General features: G+C 42.5%; 1 protein-coding gene across 3 annotated transcripts in view; it reads left to right on the forward strand.

Moving 5' to 3' along the window:
• Positions 1–255: 255 nt before the first annotated feature.
• DAAM2 (dishevelled associated activator of morphogenesis 2) overlaps positions 256–17759 on the forward strand; it is a gene marked incomplete at its 5' end in the record, with an annotated part of 115891 nt that continues 98387 nt past the window's right edge. Inside the window, one exon of one of the 3 annotated variants that reach the window (XM_084284300.1) lies at positions 256–438. In XM_084284300.1, coding sequence (XP_084140426.1) covers positions 265–438 — 174 coding nt within the window. The remainder of the gene's footprint in view (positions 439–17759) is intronic. The other 2 variants (XM_084284298.1, XM_084284299.1) reach the window with 2 other exon arrangements.

The following is a 17759-nucleotide window of genomic DNA, read 5'->3' on the forward strand; positions in this document are numbered from 1 at the left end:
ATGGTTGGACTTGATGATTCTAGAGGTCTTTTCTAACTTAAGTGATTCTGTGATTCTGTAATTCTATATTAAAGCTAACTACCTTGTCTAGCTTGAATGTTTATTTTGGTCTTTTGTATCTCAAATCATTCTATCCAAGCTGTTACACCAATGATGACCATTGTAATTGCAGAGAGCTGTACAGATCCGGTGGAGTCTCGCTCATCTTTTTTTCCCCTCTTTTTTTTCCTTGCAGAACATGATCAGAAGATAGCATCATACACAATGATCATGGCCCCCCGGAAGAGGAATCGTCATGCGTTGGGGTTTCTTTGTTGTTTTGGAGGTAGTGACCTCCCTGAAATCAACCTCAAGGACAACAACCCCCTCCAGTTCCTTGAGTTTTCTGTCCCAATACCACCTGCAGAGGAGCTCAATGCCAGGTTCTCTGAACTTGTGGTAAGTTTCTGCTGGCAGATTGTTATATTTTAGAGGGTGGATGAATTATATAAAAAATAAAATGCTTAAATATGGGGATTTATTCTGACAGGACTTCTTCAGGTGTACGATTGAGTCTATTAGAAGAAACCGTGTAAGCTCTCTAGAGAACAGATTCCTGACAGTCAATAAGGACTATACTGGTTTATTGATGGGCAACATACTGCTGATGAGGCGTAACGATCAGGTGACCATGCTCATTGTGTTTCATCATCTGGTTGCCTTTGATCCATGAACTGTTGCTATTGCAGCAGCAGATGTAAACATGAAAAGAAGCAGTTATTTCAGATAAACTTTGTTGTTTGCTTCTATGGTAAATGCTGTTGTAGATTACTGGTAGCAGTCAGTTGCTATTCATGCCTGGCATCAAAGAGCCTTGCTGTCTTTTCCTCTTGTTCAGCATTTGTGCAAACCACTGCAGAGGTCGTAGGACTGTGCTGTTTTGGGACTTCCATCAGAAAGGTGATGACCATTTGATGCAGTTGATAGCTGTCTCATCATCACTCTGAGTTTGGGGGTTATGTAAAGTGAGGTACCTGTAATCTATACCTGAGTTCTGCTACTGAGTGAGAAATAGCACAGAGCATATTGGATCTCAGAATGGAGGAGTTTGCCAAAAATCTTTCAATATTACACTTACATAACAATACCCCAGTATTTTATTTTATTTTATTTTGTATGAGCATGGCTTCAAAGTGCTGTAGCAATAAAAATGGCTATATAATTTGGGTATGCAGGTGGAGGTGAACATATGGACAACTATAGTGTGTCAGATCAAAGACATGGACAGCTATAGTTTGTCAGAACGATGGTCTGCCCACCTAGCCTGGGCTACTATTTCAGATGCTGGTGAAAATCAGATGCCCAGGGAAGAATGCAGAAAAAACATGCCCAGGGTGCAGCCATAGAAAGGCCTTTGCCAGAATACTCTCCCACCCTCTAGTAATTTGAGCTCGAAGCATTTCCTTGGTCAAAGCTGCTTTCTGCGTACATAGTAAATTAGTATGAATTTCTTCTCTGTGATCTCTTTCTGTCATACCTAGAAGCTATGAAAATGTTTAGCATTTGCAATGTTCAGTGGCAGGGTGTGGGAAGGAGATGGTAAGACTTGCAGTTGTTTCAGTACGAATAGGGCATGAACAGAAGAAAGCATCTCCTTGCTTCAGACTAACCAGCAGATGGAGAATCTCTTCTTATGAGCGTGGTTCACAAAGTATGGGTCTTTATTTAAGTCAGTCTGTTTTCTCTGTGAGGCTACTTGAATTCCTCTTGGAAAATGCAGATGACTGACTGGAGAACTGTGTGTGGTATCTGTCCTGAGTAAGAGCATAATCTGTGATCTGCTCTGCTATTTATTTCTGATGCTGCTTAAGAATTGGTTTTCACATGCAAGTCTTTAACACCTGTATGAAAGTTCATCCCTATCCAATGCCATTGAAGCATTCAGTCTAGCTTTCCTGAAGATGTCACCAGTAGAGGTGCTTTGCTCCTGATCTTGGCTTGCCCTAACTTGAACTTGTCACCTTCAGGTCCTAGTGAAAGACCTGTTTGTATTTGCTGCTGGGCTTTTGCTTACTGAGAAGGGTATCAGGTTCTACGAGGGGTTTGAGTTTGTGGTGGTATTTAGGGTGCTTTTAGCTTTTTGCTTTATGGCAAATATTTCTCTTCTATGTGCTTGTGGCAGAATAATTTGCAGCTGTCCTGTGGAAGTCTATTAAATGGCAAGATTTATAATGTTTTCGGTGCAAAATGTAATGACAAGTATACATGATGAGCTGCAAAAAATTTTGGCCCAGGAGTTTGTGAGTTGTTAGTCTATGCTATAACTTCTCAAGTGTGCTGACAGCCTGTAACTGGCATATATATTTCAAACAAATGAAGCCATTGAAATAAAAATTGATGAAATTTGTGTTCTTGTATTTAATGATAGTACCCTACCCATCATTGCATGAGAAGTGAGCTAGGAGAGGAAAGTGCTACTTGTCAGGTTAATGAATTATATCACATTTTCATAAAGCATTCAGGTAGGATGACTATGTGTGTCCATAGGAGTTCCTGTGCAGACAGATGATGTGAGATCAGCAAGAGCTTTATGAGTGGGAGAACCTAGGAGAGAAACTGGGCTAGCAGAATGCAGAATTTGCCCAGAAGGGCTTGTTTGTCCACAGGTTCAGATTAATGCATGTTCCACGAGACACTAAAATAAAACAGGCTACATTTGTATTGACAGCTCAGATGAGATTTTAATTGGATTAGAAAGATTCAGTCTGTAAATGTGCCAGTGTAAGTCAGCGACCTGGAAGTGCCTGAGAGGGCTCTTTGCTGCATACCAGCCTCTCCACTGCTTATCCGTTAGGGTCTAGTGTGGGTGCACTTGTACTATATAAAAGACAGATTTGAGTGTAAAGCCTTTTGACCCAAATCCCCAAGTGAAATGATGACACCAACATCATCTGAGATCTGTAGTGAGAAAAGCATTTGCGTTTGCTTCCTGAAGCAGGCCCAGAGGGTAAATCCTCATCTTGCCATCTGCTCTACAAGGGGTATAATGAAACATATTGGTGTGCTTGAATGAATTTTTAAAAGCCCTATTTTCCCCTTGTTGCAGTTAAAATCTGGGGCATTGTCCTATACAAGAGTTAATGACAAGAAGAGCTAAGCCTAGCTGTTCTGGAAAAGCCTCCCCTGTGATGGGTTTTCCAGTCCAGTAAATATTCAGTACATTTCCACCCCCTTTTTGAGGAAAATGGGCACTTTGAAGTACTTCTCTTGTCTTGTGGTCTTTCAACTGCTATCATAAAAATGCAGTTGAAGACGTACATTGTGCAAGAGGAGGAGATTGAAGAACTAGGAATGTGTTGGGATCCTTTATTTGGGTTAGGATCACAAACACCTCCAGAGCTTGTAAACCTGCTGGTGAGGAATCCGAGCTGAGGCGGGTTTACATGTGTGGGCTGCTCTCTTTTGGGGGTGCACCCAGATCAACCAGCCAAGGAATGACAGCTGCCCTAACTGGACCGTTTCATGGCAGTGCTTGTCAAATGACAAGCTGATGCTGATCTCAGCTGAAATGTCTGCTCTCGATGCTGCTCAACCAGAAGAACAGTTCTAGGATGGATCTCAAGCATTTGTGCTGCTGCACATGTCTAAATGCACAAGAAACAAAGCAAACAATTACATGTAACCACAAACTTTGCTCCTCAAAGGGCCACTTTCATGCTTCCAACTGAAAGAGGGGAAAACAGATGGCTTTAGCATCTCTTCTTCAATGAACAGGCGAGGAAGAGAAGCTCTATACAGTAGGAAGGGTATGTGGAGTGGCCCTGTACCTCATAAATTTTAAAAATGGCCCTACCTGACTGTCAAGGTTGTTCTAGCCAGCATCACTTCTTTTTCCTTCAGTCTCTTCTCAGCTGGCACTGTGTGTAGTACCATGTAGTAAAGTGCTGCTGCAGTTGGTGGTCTATTCAGCAAGTGCCAAGCTGGTTTTGTGCCTGCTGGCAAAAATGGCTGTGCTAAGCACATGTGTTTTTCCTTGCACAGATTTATTGACTGAACAGGAACTGCAGAATAATCTGGAAGAACTATTGCAAGGCAAGGGAAAATCAATTTTTTCATGAAAATGCTTCTCCGACTCCTTGTTCAAATTTGTTAGCAGTAGTGTGTTCTTGCCACAGTGGATTCTGATTCCTTTTGTTCAATATTAAAAGTCCTGGACTCTTCTTGTTTGTTAAGATAGTGGGTTGCTTGACAGTAAAGATGTTGCCATGTATATCTCTCTTACAGCTGCAACTGGATCCCAAATGTGAACTCAGATCGTACTAAGGGTAATATAGATGCTGGAAATTCAGGAAAAGAAGGAAAATATAAAGAATGTTAGCACAGAGGAAAGAGCAGTGTTTGTGCTTTTGATGTTTTTCTCTTTTTCTGTTGTTAGTGTGTCTGTTGAGGTGGTCATGGTGTTTGAGAAGGTGGAATTCAACATGGTCTATTTTAGGAGGGAAGGTCTGTGAGGAAGGAGTTGTCATTTTAAGCTACCATTCTCAAAGTTGATCACATTACTACAGTGTGCAAACTTGAATGATAATATCCTTATCTGAGTTACTTGTACCGTACTAGATTGTTAAACTAAGATTTGAGAAATATTTGCCTTTATCTCCTCAGTCATTGGAGCATTTTGGTATTTAGCTCAGGTGGGACATTGACTGGATTCTCCTATCATGGTTCATTTCTCTTACACGGCATTTAAACATGGATCGTTGTGGTTTTTTGTTTTTCTTTTCTCCCCCCAGAGCCCCTAAGTAAGAGGTTGTGTTGACTTTATAGATTCACAAAAGCTCTTTACCCACTTTACTATTTACAAACCTCCCCAGCTTTGCCAGAACTAAACTTTAGACCTTATGCTGCTAACAGTGCCCACTAAGTTACATTAGTTACAGGTAATAAGTAGCATAAATACTTTTGAACTCTGTTTTTAATAACTTCAGAATTACCAGAATTACCCAGCATTTGCCTTGGTCTGCCTTTGTTTCTTCTTGTTGATTTAAATGGCAGCTCCATATAGGGCCCTGGCATTCTTTAGTTGCCAAAAGAGGTAAGTTGCTACTTGGGTGAGGCAACACACATTCTTCTCTGCCTCCCTCCCTCCCTCCCTCCCTCTCTCTCTGTGAATAGATCATGTTTTCTGGCCTTAAACCCCAGCTTTTGTTGTCATAGAGAAGACACACACTGAATTGGTATATGGTCCTGATCAACAAGACCACTGAAAATCAAAAATGCATGGAACTATCTGAGAATTCATTTACTTAATTTATCAGAGAAAGCAAAACAATTTCTGAGCAAGGCATCAGTGCGACACGTACTGGATAACACACTTTCATCAAGAGCCACAGGGAGATGGGATCCAAGTCGAAATAACAGTAGTAGCAGTTCCCACTGCAAACAGCTGACTTGGAAGTAGCAACTTTCCTTCTTGCTTAGCTCTCCCTTGCAGGCCATTTAATGTAATGGATACAACATAAACCTCAGATGAAAACTAGGCTTCACCACATTGAATAAGTACTCCCATATATCACCAGCCCCACTCAAGCTTGCCAAGTCCTAGCTGTGGCAGTGTTCATGAGGCCCCTCTTTGGCTCTGCAACCTGCAAGAGTATTTATTGGGTAAAAAGTAAAAGAATTGCCTCTATTGTGAATATAGACTGCCTTAGACATTAGTCTATGTATGTAGGCAAAAGAGAACATCAGCTGCCTTTCTCTGTGCTTGTTGACAGGCCTGGAGAACAAAGTTCTCTGTTGTTCCCCAGCAGCCTTCCAGGGAAGCTGAGGGAAATACACGTAGAGTTGGCTCTTCTGTGTCTGGGTGCCCAGCGTGGAGCACCACCTTTCCAGAAAAGTATCCTTCATTTCTGAAACTTATTTAGTCCATAGTTTCTCACTGAAATTTTGTGGCTTAGAAATACATCCATAGGCCCTCACTTCAAACCCCAAACACGTGTCGTATATTGATCACAGTATTTAATCACATTTAAATTCAGGCGTGTTGCCAAGGTTTGAGTATTTCAGTTTCACTTTATCAATCTTCTGAGTCATTCTATCTTCTTCCTGAATTCTTTTTAATACAGGGATTTAACTTATGTCGCTTGTGTTACATGTAAATCTCAGTTTCAGACTGTACCTCTGACAGGCCTGTGGCTTTGAGTTGTTATCAATGCAATTTTCTCTGCAGCCATATTTTCAAAGTGCCTTTGTGTCATTTTTCCTGTAAGATGAGGCTCCTTTATTCCCTGTGCCCATCCCTTCTGTGCTTTCCTTTAATGAATGACTGTACCTAATCAGTCCGGAAGGTTGTGTAGTGCCAAATGCAATCAAGATCTGCAGAGGTCCTTCATTTTTATTTGCATGTAATGAGCTCTGACTTCAGCAAACTGACTGCTTTGACTTGCTGGCCTTGGCCCAGGGGAGACTCCCCGCCCCAAATTATTGCTCTTGTTTTCTTGCACTTGATGAGAGTGTGCCAGTGGAGGTTAGAAGAAAATACAAATTATGAGACTAAGTTGGATTTTTCACGATGGGAGGCTCCTATCCAGGAAGAAGGCTTAGCATTGCCCTTTGAGTGTAAGGCACTGCCTCCAGAGGCAGAATGGGCAGCAATTTGAGGCAACAGATCACTTTCCTAGCTGATGGGGGCCAGGCCACAAAACTTTCCTTTCTCTTGGGTTGGTTTGTAGTTGTCAGATTAACATTTTTCATACATTCAGATGCACTTGTCTTCTATTATAATCATGGCAGAAGTACTGGATGGTTTAAGGTTTCTGAAGCTATTAGGAGACTGAGGCTTGGGAGGCAAAATCTCTCCCTAGTATCACAGTCTGTCTGGTTATGCACAGATGTTCGTTTATGTCCAGCACAGTTCTTCAGTCCAAGATTGATACTTTAAAAACAACAACAAAACAACCGTTTAATTGCACATATCCAGAATCCCTGTCTCTTTTCCCATCTCTTTTTTCCTCTTTACTTTTAGCTCTTCAAATAAATTTTTTCATAATGTCAGGCCTGCTTTACACATGTTCCACGTGCAGTACACGTGTCCAAGTCCTGATTCTAACACGTATCACTACAGGCAGCTTTCTGGAGTTACTCAGGTCCTGCTACATGAGGTATGTTACGTTTTAGATTTCATGGCAGAGATAACTCTGCCCTTCACACTCACCTATGTGTGGAGTAGAAGACAGGCTCGTGGCACTGAGCGCAGCACCGCACTCTTCCTCTCTCCAGGCTCCTGTCCAATAGGCACAGCTGGTTGGCAGCTCCCAGCTCCCCGACCAGCTGTGTGAGAAGCAGCAGTTGCTGGGCTGCAGACGTGTGAGACCCAGATGCAGTGAGAGGAGCATGAGATGGGAGCCAGCAAACCATGTCTCACACTCCGTGCATGACAATCAGTAGGGTTGTATAAACAAATGCAAAAACAGACCTAGGCTTACATGCCGGATTTGGGTGTGAAAAAGCCAGGGCAGTTTCCAAAGTACCTGTGTAGTTACAAGGCTTTTGTGCAGGGATACATTGCTTTGCAGATCTTGTTGCTTTACTGCAAGACTTATGGGTAGATCCTTAGCTGATACAAAGCAGCTCGGTTCCACTGAGGACAGTAGCAGCGTTGCATCATTCTGCGTTGCCTGAAATTTGGCCTGTGTGGTGTTTTCTGTGTCTGTGGGGACTGCTGGAAGCTGAATATCCCAAGCAGAGCGTACTGGCTGCCTTCCTGAGAGGTGGGGAAGGTTGTGGTCGTGGTGGGAATGTTTGAAGGGAATGTTCAAACATTCCCTTTGTGTATGTTTTGGGTATGATTTGCTTACAGTAGACAGGAAACACCTGAGGAACACCTACTTGCTGTGCTACATGTTTGTAATGGGATAACCATGATGTTCCCTGATTGAGGAAATGCATATAGTCCATCTAGAGCATGAAAGGAGCAGCACTGGATTTTGAAAGCACAGCAGAGACATAGTTTGGGGTGCAAAAAGAGGGGAAGGAACAGATCCTGGCACTAGAGAATCAATGTGCTTTCGAAGTCTATCTTGTGTCTTCCCTCTACTGAACATTTGGAAAATGACATGATATCCCCCTAAGCCATTGGTAGGGTGGATGTGTTTGCTGTTCAGACATCTGCCCAAGTGTTTCTAATACCTTACCAGCTGACTGGAGAACACTGCCATGTTTCAGTACAGCTGCAAGTGCATTTAGTGATAGGCAGTGTTATATAAAAATAAAAAATAATGATAATTTAAAACTTTACTGTGGCCTTTCTCTTGTTAAGGCATCATTAGTACATTTAAGGTTTTATGTCTCATTATGTCTGTAATGATGAGCCAGGAACTTCCTGGACTGAGTCTGATGGCTGCTGAAGTGATAAAACATTGAGATGATAATAGTAGGAGTCATATGTGCTAGCTGGAAGGATCAAATTAATTTATTTCAAGTTCCCTGGACTTTCAGCTCCAGTTGGATAGGTACAAAGTAGACAACTTCCTACTTTCTCCTAGAATTGAACCGGCAATCTTATAAAATTCCTGCCAGTTTGACATCTGCTGACTTAAAGTAACAGGTTCTGCCATCTCTAGTGGAAATAGAGCCAGCAGCAGGACAGAGACATCCTACTGGTCTGCACCTTTGACATGGCTTCTCAGAGCATGATTTTTGCCCTTCTGCAGTTTCTTTTCTTTCTTTACTTCTGTTTATTAGTGTCTTATGTTGTTCAAAGCTGTACTAAATGTCCTACAAACACCCTTTAGAGAGGACATTTGAATTCTAGATTTGGTTTGCTGAGGATGGGTGGGAGAATGGATCAAGTCAGAGAGATCATTTGAGGTGAGAAGGAGCCACCTGGAGATGAATCTGGGAGAAATGGCAGAGGAAAGCATTGAGTTATGCAAAGGGCGTGATGGCTGGATTGTTACTGGGTAGGAGATAGTGATAAGGAGAGACAATGTTTTCCAAAGCATTGCAGGAAAATACAAAGCAAATGAAGTAGCTGTGATGCTGAAGGGAGAGGCAAGAGAGGGTGCAAAGATGGAGGTGGCATGGCACAAATGCCAGGCCAAAATGATCTTCTGGCTGTGGTTTTGGAGGGAGAGCTTGCATGTTGATGAAGGGAAGCTGAATGACAGATGTGTGTTTCTTCTGCAGCTCAGAGAAGAAGGGTCAGCTCTGAGATGTCCTAGGAGGAATGATTTGTCACTTAGTCTGATCTGAGCAAGAAAAGGGGAACCAGGTCTCTATGATGATGAAGACCTTATAAAATTTATAATAAAATTATTTTGTAAAAGTAACCACCTGAAGCTGGGGAGGCAATGAAGTTTTCCTGTGAGGAGGAAAGGCTGTGAAAGAGGTCTGGGTGTGAGTGTTTTGCAGGGTAAGCAGTTGCACCTATTGAGGTAAAGTAGCTGGGGTACAGGAGAAACTGTTAGCAAAACAAGGTAATTGAATCAAGAAGTAGATAACAGTCAGTAAGGATTATCTTTTTAATGTCTTGATTCAAATCAGTTTCTGTATGTGCTCATCTAATAGCAGTTTATATCAGATATAATAATCATGCAAATAGTGTATAGTATAGCCTGGGGGGGTGGAGGAGGGAAGTTTACAATTGTTTCATGCCTGCCTCTGTGTCCTTCTCTAGGTGGATTTTGTCTTCAAACAGTGCTCAAGGCTGCTTATCGTTCAGGTAGTTATCGTTACCTGTTAAGGTATCTGGCAAGGCTCTTTCAGGGTTGGTGGGAAATGACTGTCTTCACCTGTCGTGTGCCTGGCCTGCAAGACTGCAGAGTGAGGGAAGCAAGGTGCCACAGGTGAGGCTGAGTGGAAGGAGAGGCACCTTTTCAGGGTACGAGGCTTTCCGGTCAGAAGTTTCCAGGCATCTTCCTCTGCAGCTGCTGAGGGGGAGCTGTTTATGTCACTAAATGCAGACAACAAGTGGCACTTCTGCTTGTTGCTTCGGCACCGGATGGGAGCAGCGCATGAAGGGCAGGCATCAGAAGGTGCTTTTTCTGTCACTCATCGCACTGGGCCGCATCCGCAGCTGCTGTCTTTGACATGTTTAGTCCAGAGGAAGTACAGACAGATGTCTTCCACCTGGCATGGGAACAGCACTTATCCACAGCTTGGAACATTAGGTACTACTGCTTCTCTAACTGGCAAAGGCTGTAAGCTTGCTGAGAGGAAAACTTATTTCAAGAGCGCTACTATTTTTTTTTCCTTTTTTTTTTTTTTCAGGGTCCGTTTCCTAGGACGCACTTGCACAACTTGTATCATGCATTCATGAGTTTGCTTCCAGAGTGTGAAACAGGGAATAGTAGTGCTTCTTAAACCAGCTTTAGTACAGAACTGTGGCCAGATTGAAAAGGTGCTGAAAAGATGCAGCACATGGAGGTCACAGGAAGCACAGTAGCCTTTCAGTGGCAAAATGTGTTGTATTTGAAGATCTCGGGAGCAAATCCCTGCTACTGCATCCTGTTGTACACATTGCCCTGCTCTTTTTTTCAGGCGGAATCTGACATGAGATTCTGTAGCCATCCTGGGCAAACCCTCCTTTCTCTTACATCTGGACCCAGTGCTATGTGCCAAAGCGCCCCAGCCAGCATCTGTGTATTCTAGGCACTTTTATATTAAAAACACTCAAGGGCACCTTTTTATTTTGCAGTTTCCCATCATTTGTTGACCACGTAAAGGGAGAGGCTCCCCAGGCCAATAACACAAACATCTTTTGAAAAGAATTTAGCAGTGTGCACAACATTGTTATGCAATGGTTTACTAGGTGGAGGTTTGAAGAATAACTTCTCCAAAGGAAATTACAAGGGGAAAGCAGATTGCAGTTTCCCAATTTGGAAGTTGTCCAGGGAGATCCCTGAGTCATGGAAAACCATTGGGATTGCTTTAGTGGCTGTGTTTCAGCATTACATCTTGTACAGAGAGCAACAGCTGGATGAGTTTGTCAGACAGTGTAAAGTTGTTGGCTTCTGCTTCAACAAGGAGAGAGAACTTTGGGATTACGAATGCTTAACCAAATAACAACAAATCCTCGTTGCATCTAGGGGACAAATTTGGTCTGCAAGGCGAATGCTCATCTTTCTCTTATTCCTTTTGCTATATTTTCTGAATGTTTCTGATAAGTTCATTCTTAAAAAATACTTAGAGAAAAAAAAATTGTCTGGTGCTTTCTGAAACCCAGTGATGTCAGTGCAGTAGTTGCTGTTCTGATTATCAGAGTACTTGAGCAATGAGACAGGACAGGGTGTGAGTGAATAACCAAATATACTGTCATGCCTTCAGCTCAGTGTTTGACTGTGGAAATAATCAGTTTGCAAGCAAGACTATTGTGGAATTGTCCTCCACCTCACCCCAGAGGAGATGAGAGAAGCCTCATAAATGGGTGTTCTTGTAGCTGATCTGGATAGATTAATAGTAAATACAGCTCATCTCCATTTATTGAAGTAGAATTTAACTATTAGCAAAAAGGGGACTGATAGACTGCTAAGTCTATTCTATTCCTGAAGCCTGGGTTGTAGGCGGTTGAGTGAGACTATATTAAAGGTTGTCTAGCCAAGACATTTAGTCTCCGTTACAATTTAAAGCAGGTAAATTGGGAGAGAGATTGATATTTTGCACTGGCATAAATCCAGGGTAACTTCACTCACTTCAGTAGAGTTAGGATACGTTCTGATCTCTGGTTTGCACTGCTAAATCTGGGGTAATTATTCTGAGAGCAAGAGAAGGACTAAAGCCAGCTTCTAGTTTCATTTCTATCTGTCTAAACCTGAACCAGTGCCAGAAATTATGTTGATTTTTTGGAGTTCCTTTGGTTATACCCTTGCATTTAAGAGCTGATTTCGAGCATGTATGTTTGAGCACCACAAACAAAGCTTGATAAGATGTTAATTTTGCTCATGAATTTCTTAACCAACCTCTCAGTTCCTCCTGCTCTTTTATGTAATATTTTATTGGAGATTTAAAGGTCAGCCAAGCTCTGACTTACCCATGTTTCCTCCATGGGGGCATATGGCAAATAGGATGCGCGCAAGAGGATAAAGCTGGGAGGAGAGAAGTAGGTGGCACCGACACCCCTGGAAATTCAGCCTGCCCTTGGCACGGGGCTGCAGCAGCAATTCCCAGCCCACGTTCTGTGGGTTGAGCCAGCAGGACTGTGTTTGGGCAGGAAGCAATCAGAGAGGTGTGTGCCTGTGTGCTTTGGCACAGTGCTTGCTGTGAATTGCTCCAGCATAGGAACCTCCTCTGAACTCATTAGTATTAAAACAGAACAGAAGAGACTTTGTAGGGAGGGAGAGGGTGGGGAAGCCGGAAAGGTAGCAGTTTAGATGGCCATTTCCTAATAACCTTTCCCACACCTACCTTCCCGTATGGGGTCTCATCTGAAGGACCTTGGCATGAAAAACAGACCCTGGCCCAGAGAGGGGGAAATAAGGGAAGGAGAAGGAAGGGAAGCAAGGGGTGGGGAACGGGCACTGTGCTGAAACAGCAGATTTATTGTTATTTAGTGTTATATACGGTGATACTGGGAGCTCTGTTTGAGAGGTGTCTGATATACTGTGTGTAACCAGAACACAGAGATAAATGTGCTGCTTGCCTTGGAGGACTTCCAATTTGTCACAGTGAAAAGATGTATCAAGCAGAATAAATGGCTTCAGGTCTGTTCAGTGTGTTCATTCAGTTGACTGGACAGTGGGACACAGGGTACACCTATCAACTGTGCAGGTTTCACTAAGCTGCAAACACCAGGCATGTTAAAAGACAAGCTTAAAACAAGAATAAATTGCATGAAAAAGGGTGGGCAGATAAAATGGGCTTCTTTTAGGAGCAAGTCTGATAATGCAGAATGGGAAGCAGCCAGGTAGGTACACTTCTACAGAAAAGAAAGTAAGGATTATAGTGGATCACGAGTGAGCATGAGTCATGCTGTTTCTTTGTTTATTAAAATAAACAGTAATAAAAAAATCATCTTCATGGAATATATAACCAGGAATGTGACATGGAAGATGCGTGAAGTAATCTTTGCACTCAGTATTGATAAGGTCTCAGCTCGAACACTGTCCCGGCTTTTGAACAGTACACTTCAAAAAAGAAGTACTTTGACCGGGGGTAGCCCAGAAGTCAATTAGAGTAGGAATGAGAGGTCCAGAGGATGTGACCTCTAAGAAAGACTGAAAGAGCTGGCCTTGTTTAGCCTCAAGAAAGAAGACTGAGGAGGGACATTACAACAGCCTTTAATAGGCTTGAAAACTGTTATCAAGAGGAAGGAAAAAATCTGCTCACCATGTCTGTGGTTGATAGGGCCGGAAGTAATAGGCTTAAATTGCAGCAGCAGGGATTTAGATTAGACATGAGCCTGACTATTCAGTTTCCATCCCCATCCCTATCATTGGGCTCGTTCCAATTCACTGACATGGACACGCAGCCCATCTTAACTGAAATAGCAGTGATGACAGTCAACTTTTTGTATTGTCGTCCTCAAATGCCCACCCAAGAGGAGTATCCATGGGGCTTCCCTCTTGCCATACCCATATTATATCCCTGCATATGTGAGAATGTGTATCTAAAGCATGATCTCTCTGCAAACATCTGTGTGTGCTGTTGCATAAGTAGGTACTGGTTTTCCTCATTCTTTCTCTTTCTATTTGCCCCAGCAGATTGTTGTCTTATCCACGTGGTTTGCCTGCAAAGGGCAGAGAAATGAGCAGCAGACAGCTGTTTCTAGTGGCCTGTAAAAGGGGAATGCCACAATCAGCCTTGCTGCTTGTATGTCCTGGTATGCTGTCAAGTCACAGAGAGGAGGAGTAGGAGCGAGACAGGATTTAGCTCTTTGGGAAGCAAACAAAACAATTAACTCGTGATTAAGGAGGAAAAATGGGAGCAGCACAGTAGAGGGTGGTGGTGGCTGTGTGTGAAGGGTGGGGTCCTGGGGAATTAATTGACTTTTTGTTAGATACTTTTATCTGCCAAAAAGCAGTGCCCTTGATAGATGAAATTCTTATGCTGAAGCTGAGTCATAAGAATGAATAACTTCTGTGTTGGCAGCTTAGAGGAGAAACATATCTCCCAGTATGCTAACATCAGGTGCTTTCTGCTTTGTAATGAAATGTTATAACTGAGAATCAAGAGATCTGGGCCCCCAGTACTGAGGGTGTTTTAAAGCTGCATCTCTTTGAAAAAACAAGAAGGAAAAAGAGTATAGTGAGAATCAAAGCCTTTTGTCTGTCTGCTTTGCAATTAGATCTATGGCAGTAGCTGAAACAGAAACATCGCTTCTTGTGCCAGCAGGCTGTGGGAGAAGCTCCTGAGAGCAAGGTGTTTTCATCATGCACAAATGTAACAATAAAACATTGTAGGTATTGGTGAATGGCATATGTGTTATATATATAGTTGTAGTGTACTTCAGGTGCAAGTGGCATATGCATCTGCACATGCATACAGTGAGTGAATGCAGACACATAGAAACCCAGTGATGTTTACCAGTGATCCACTTAATTCTTATTAATTGTGAAACTGATCAAAATGTTGCTTTCCAGCCTCATGTGGTGCATTATTTCCTCATACTTCACAGAGACTGCTTTTAACTGCAGAAGCTAGGATGAGGTGCAAGAATTTGGTGAGGAGAAGGGTTTGTTTGGGGGGATTCTCTTGCTTTTTTTCTTCATGGACTACAAGAAGACTTGGGAGATAGATCAAGTATCCAAGTGGGAACTTTAACTGACCTGATGGCTGGTTAAAATTTATGGCAACCAGCCATGAATTGTGCCAGGCCCTGCTCTGAGACCCTGGGGCTGGGAAACACTTGTCTAGAGAAGTGGGCTCTGTTTCCCTCTCTCTCAAAGTCAGTCTCAATCACACTGCCTGCATATATGCAGGGGGCTTTGCTGAGTGCTACTTCTTTTGCACTGGTGTTTACATCAGGTTGTTTAGTCAAATGAACCTCATTTACTGACAGCTCGGCCAGGCAGCCTCTCAGAAAGCCTCATTGGCCTCCTCAGTATCACAACTGGGGAGTCTTCCAGCGGGCTGCCTCTCATCTGTCAGCCTGGTGAGCTGGATTGAACAAAGCCATGGAAGGAAAACTGTAGGGGAACAATCCTCTACTGTCCCCTGGAGGTGATCGCAGTGACTAAATAGGGAAGGTTTGTTATGCTGGATTGGATCCTCTACTGCAAAGGCTTGAAGCACGCCGCTGACAGCCCCCTCCCTGATCTCTTCCCTCTGCTTCCCCTTCCTCTATTGTCCCAGAGATGTCAGACCTATTTATCACATATCAGCCTGAACTGTACTCAACATCAATTAACCCACCAGCAGCTATTCCCTCACAGTGACTGCACAGAGAACACGAACCTTCTCTGGGGCCTGGCAGCACATGTTGAATGGGATGCCATGGTGTGTCACAACTGCTGTTTACTTCATACAGGATTTAAATAAATTCATCCAGTGCATAAGGTCATCAGCTCTACTGTGCTACCTGAGAGCATCAGTAGAACTGGAATATGGCCTTTCCTTTGGGGCACAGTGACAGATGTGTATAAATGACCTTGTGGAACCTGAGGCAACAGGTATTATACGGTACAGGGAATTTATTACACTGGTAGCAGTGTATTGTACTTCACTTTGTAACTTGGGTGGGTTTGATGCTGTTAAGAGACTGAGAGAATGATTGATGAGGTTGGTAAGGGAGAGTGCATTCGTGTGTGACAGGAAAAAAGGGTAAAGGGGAATGAGAAAAAGATTAGAGAGGGGGACAAAAAGTTAAAGGTATGTATGTGCAAGAGAAGGAAAAAAATAGAGAATAGGGATGTGAACAGGAAGCAAGATACACGTGATGCATTTAACTAGAATTCATGCAGTGCAAGGTCATAATGTGAAAATCTTGGAACCTGCATTTTTGAGGTAGGTATGCAAACAAGTTATTCAAACATAAAATTTTCAAATCATGGAGGTTTTCTAGAGCCTGTTTCTAAAGGCACCTTAATGTCATTTCTACTTGTTCAATTTTGCTCCCCATTTGATGGCTCATAGAGAACCATGCTGGCATGACTGAGCAAGAGAAAAAATACTTGCAGATACCAATGCTGTCCCCATCCTGAAAGGGACCTTAGCATCACGGAATCAGCCTGACTTTTGAGGCAGGGAGTCAGGAAGTGTTTGACTGTCTACATAGTTTATTCTGTAGCTTTGAACTTGCAGGGCTTTTGCACGGCCCTCTGAAGCTCATGGTGCTGGTCACAGGTCAGATAACTGCTAGTCTAATTTGTTCTGGATGAACATGAGCTTCCATTTTGAGTTTAACAATGGAGAGTAAAGTTTAACTTTTCTGTGGAGTGTTGCCAGTTTGTGCCATCTGAGAGTTTGGTTCCCGTGGTGCTTGTTAGTGCTGGGACCTGGCTGTCTTGTGCTGGAGTACCCATCTTCTGCTGAAGAGCCAAATGGTGCAGTAGAACTGTAATCAGTCAGTCAAAATAGGCAGTTCTGTGAAGAACAGAAGTGATGATTCTATTTGTCAGTGTATTGCATCTCCTAGCTGCATTCTGTGATGTAAAGATTGATTTCATGCCAAAGCTATTCCCCTTGGGGACAGCAGAAGGTTTACATTCTGTAATAGTTCTGTAATTATTCCGTAATAATTCTTTAATAATTGCATGAATTTGTAGGCATAAGTAAACACTAAAAAATGAGAATGTGCTTTTAAATGTCGTTAACTGCTTCCAATCATAAAAGCCATTAAATGTGAAACACAGGCCTGAGATGGATGCTTAGAGAAAGCAACAATGGAAAGGATGTGCTTTCAAGAACGTTGTAAGAGAGAGTGTGACCTACAGACAGAAATTAAAAATATAATTCAACTATCCATAGCTGAATCCATAAGAACTTAATGAAAAAAGACAGGTATCCAGCTAAACATCAGAAAATATACAAAATCTCATTTCCCTCCTGGCAAAATGTGTGTTACATCCATGCTAATGAAATTATCGCCTGTAGTGAACAAAACATATCATATCAGAATTCTGTGCCCCGTTGTGCTGGAAATGCTATGCATAATTCATTGCACTTTTATGATTTTTAGTAAGTTTTAGTGCAGATTTTGAGGTTATAGTAAACTAGAGCTATGCTTCAATTTCAAAGGCATTTCTAATGGTTTGAAAAAAAGTTTTCACTCCAAACCAGATGAGGAATTTCCGCATTTCTTCTGGAAAGGGAATTCTAAGTGTATTTCTGTTTACATACTGTAAAAACAAACAAACAAGCCCTTCTGAAAGTTTATTTACACTTAACTCTGTCCCAGCCTCCCATAAATGACTGAATGGCAGAGAGGCAATGTATATCTTGGTACAGAGGTCTTGGTAGGTATTAAAGGCTCTCCAGAAGAACCGCTGTTCTACATTCCCAGAATATTCCTTTTTCCTCTACATTATTTCATTTCACATCACTAAGAAAAGTGCTGCCCAGTCTAGGTGAGAAATGCCTTTCTGTTCAGCTCTTTTGGGGCTTTGAGTGATATCATTATCAAGCCGATGGCTACCAAGTATCAGATCCAGCTTTCTCACTTTGATAAATGTTCCCAAAAACAAGGGACATAATGTGGTTTTAAATCCCACAAAATACTCTTTTATGTTTCCTGCCCATTCCTCCTTCTCACTCCCTTTCTTTCTCTGTCTCTTATTTCCTTGGTTTGTAGCCATTTTGAATGGAGGCCATCTTCCCTTTTGGCCCAAGAACTGGGCTGGAACTATTCG

This window comes from Netta rufina, assembly GCF_964035555.1.
Source record: "Netta rufina genome assembly, chromosome: 3".
In the NCBI taxonomy this organism is placed as follows: domain Eukaryota; kingdom Metazoa; phylum Chordata; class Aves; order Anseriformes; family Anatidae; genus Netta; species Netta rufina.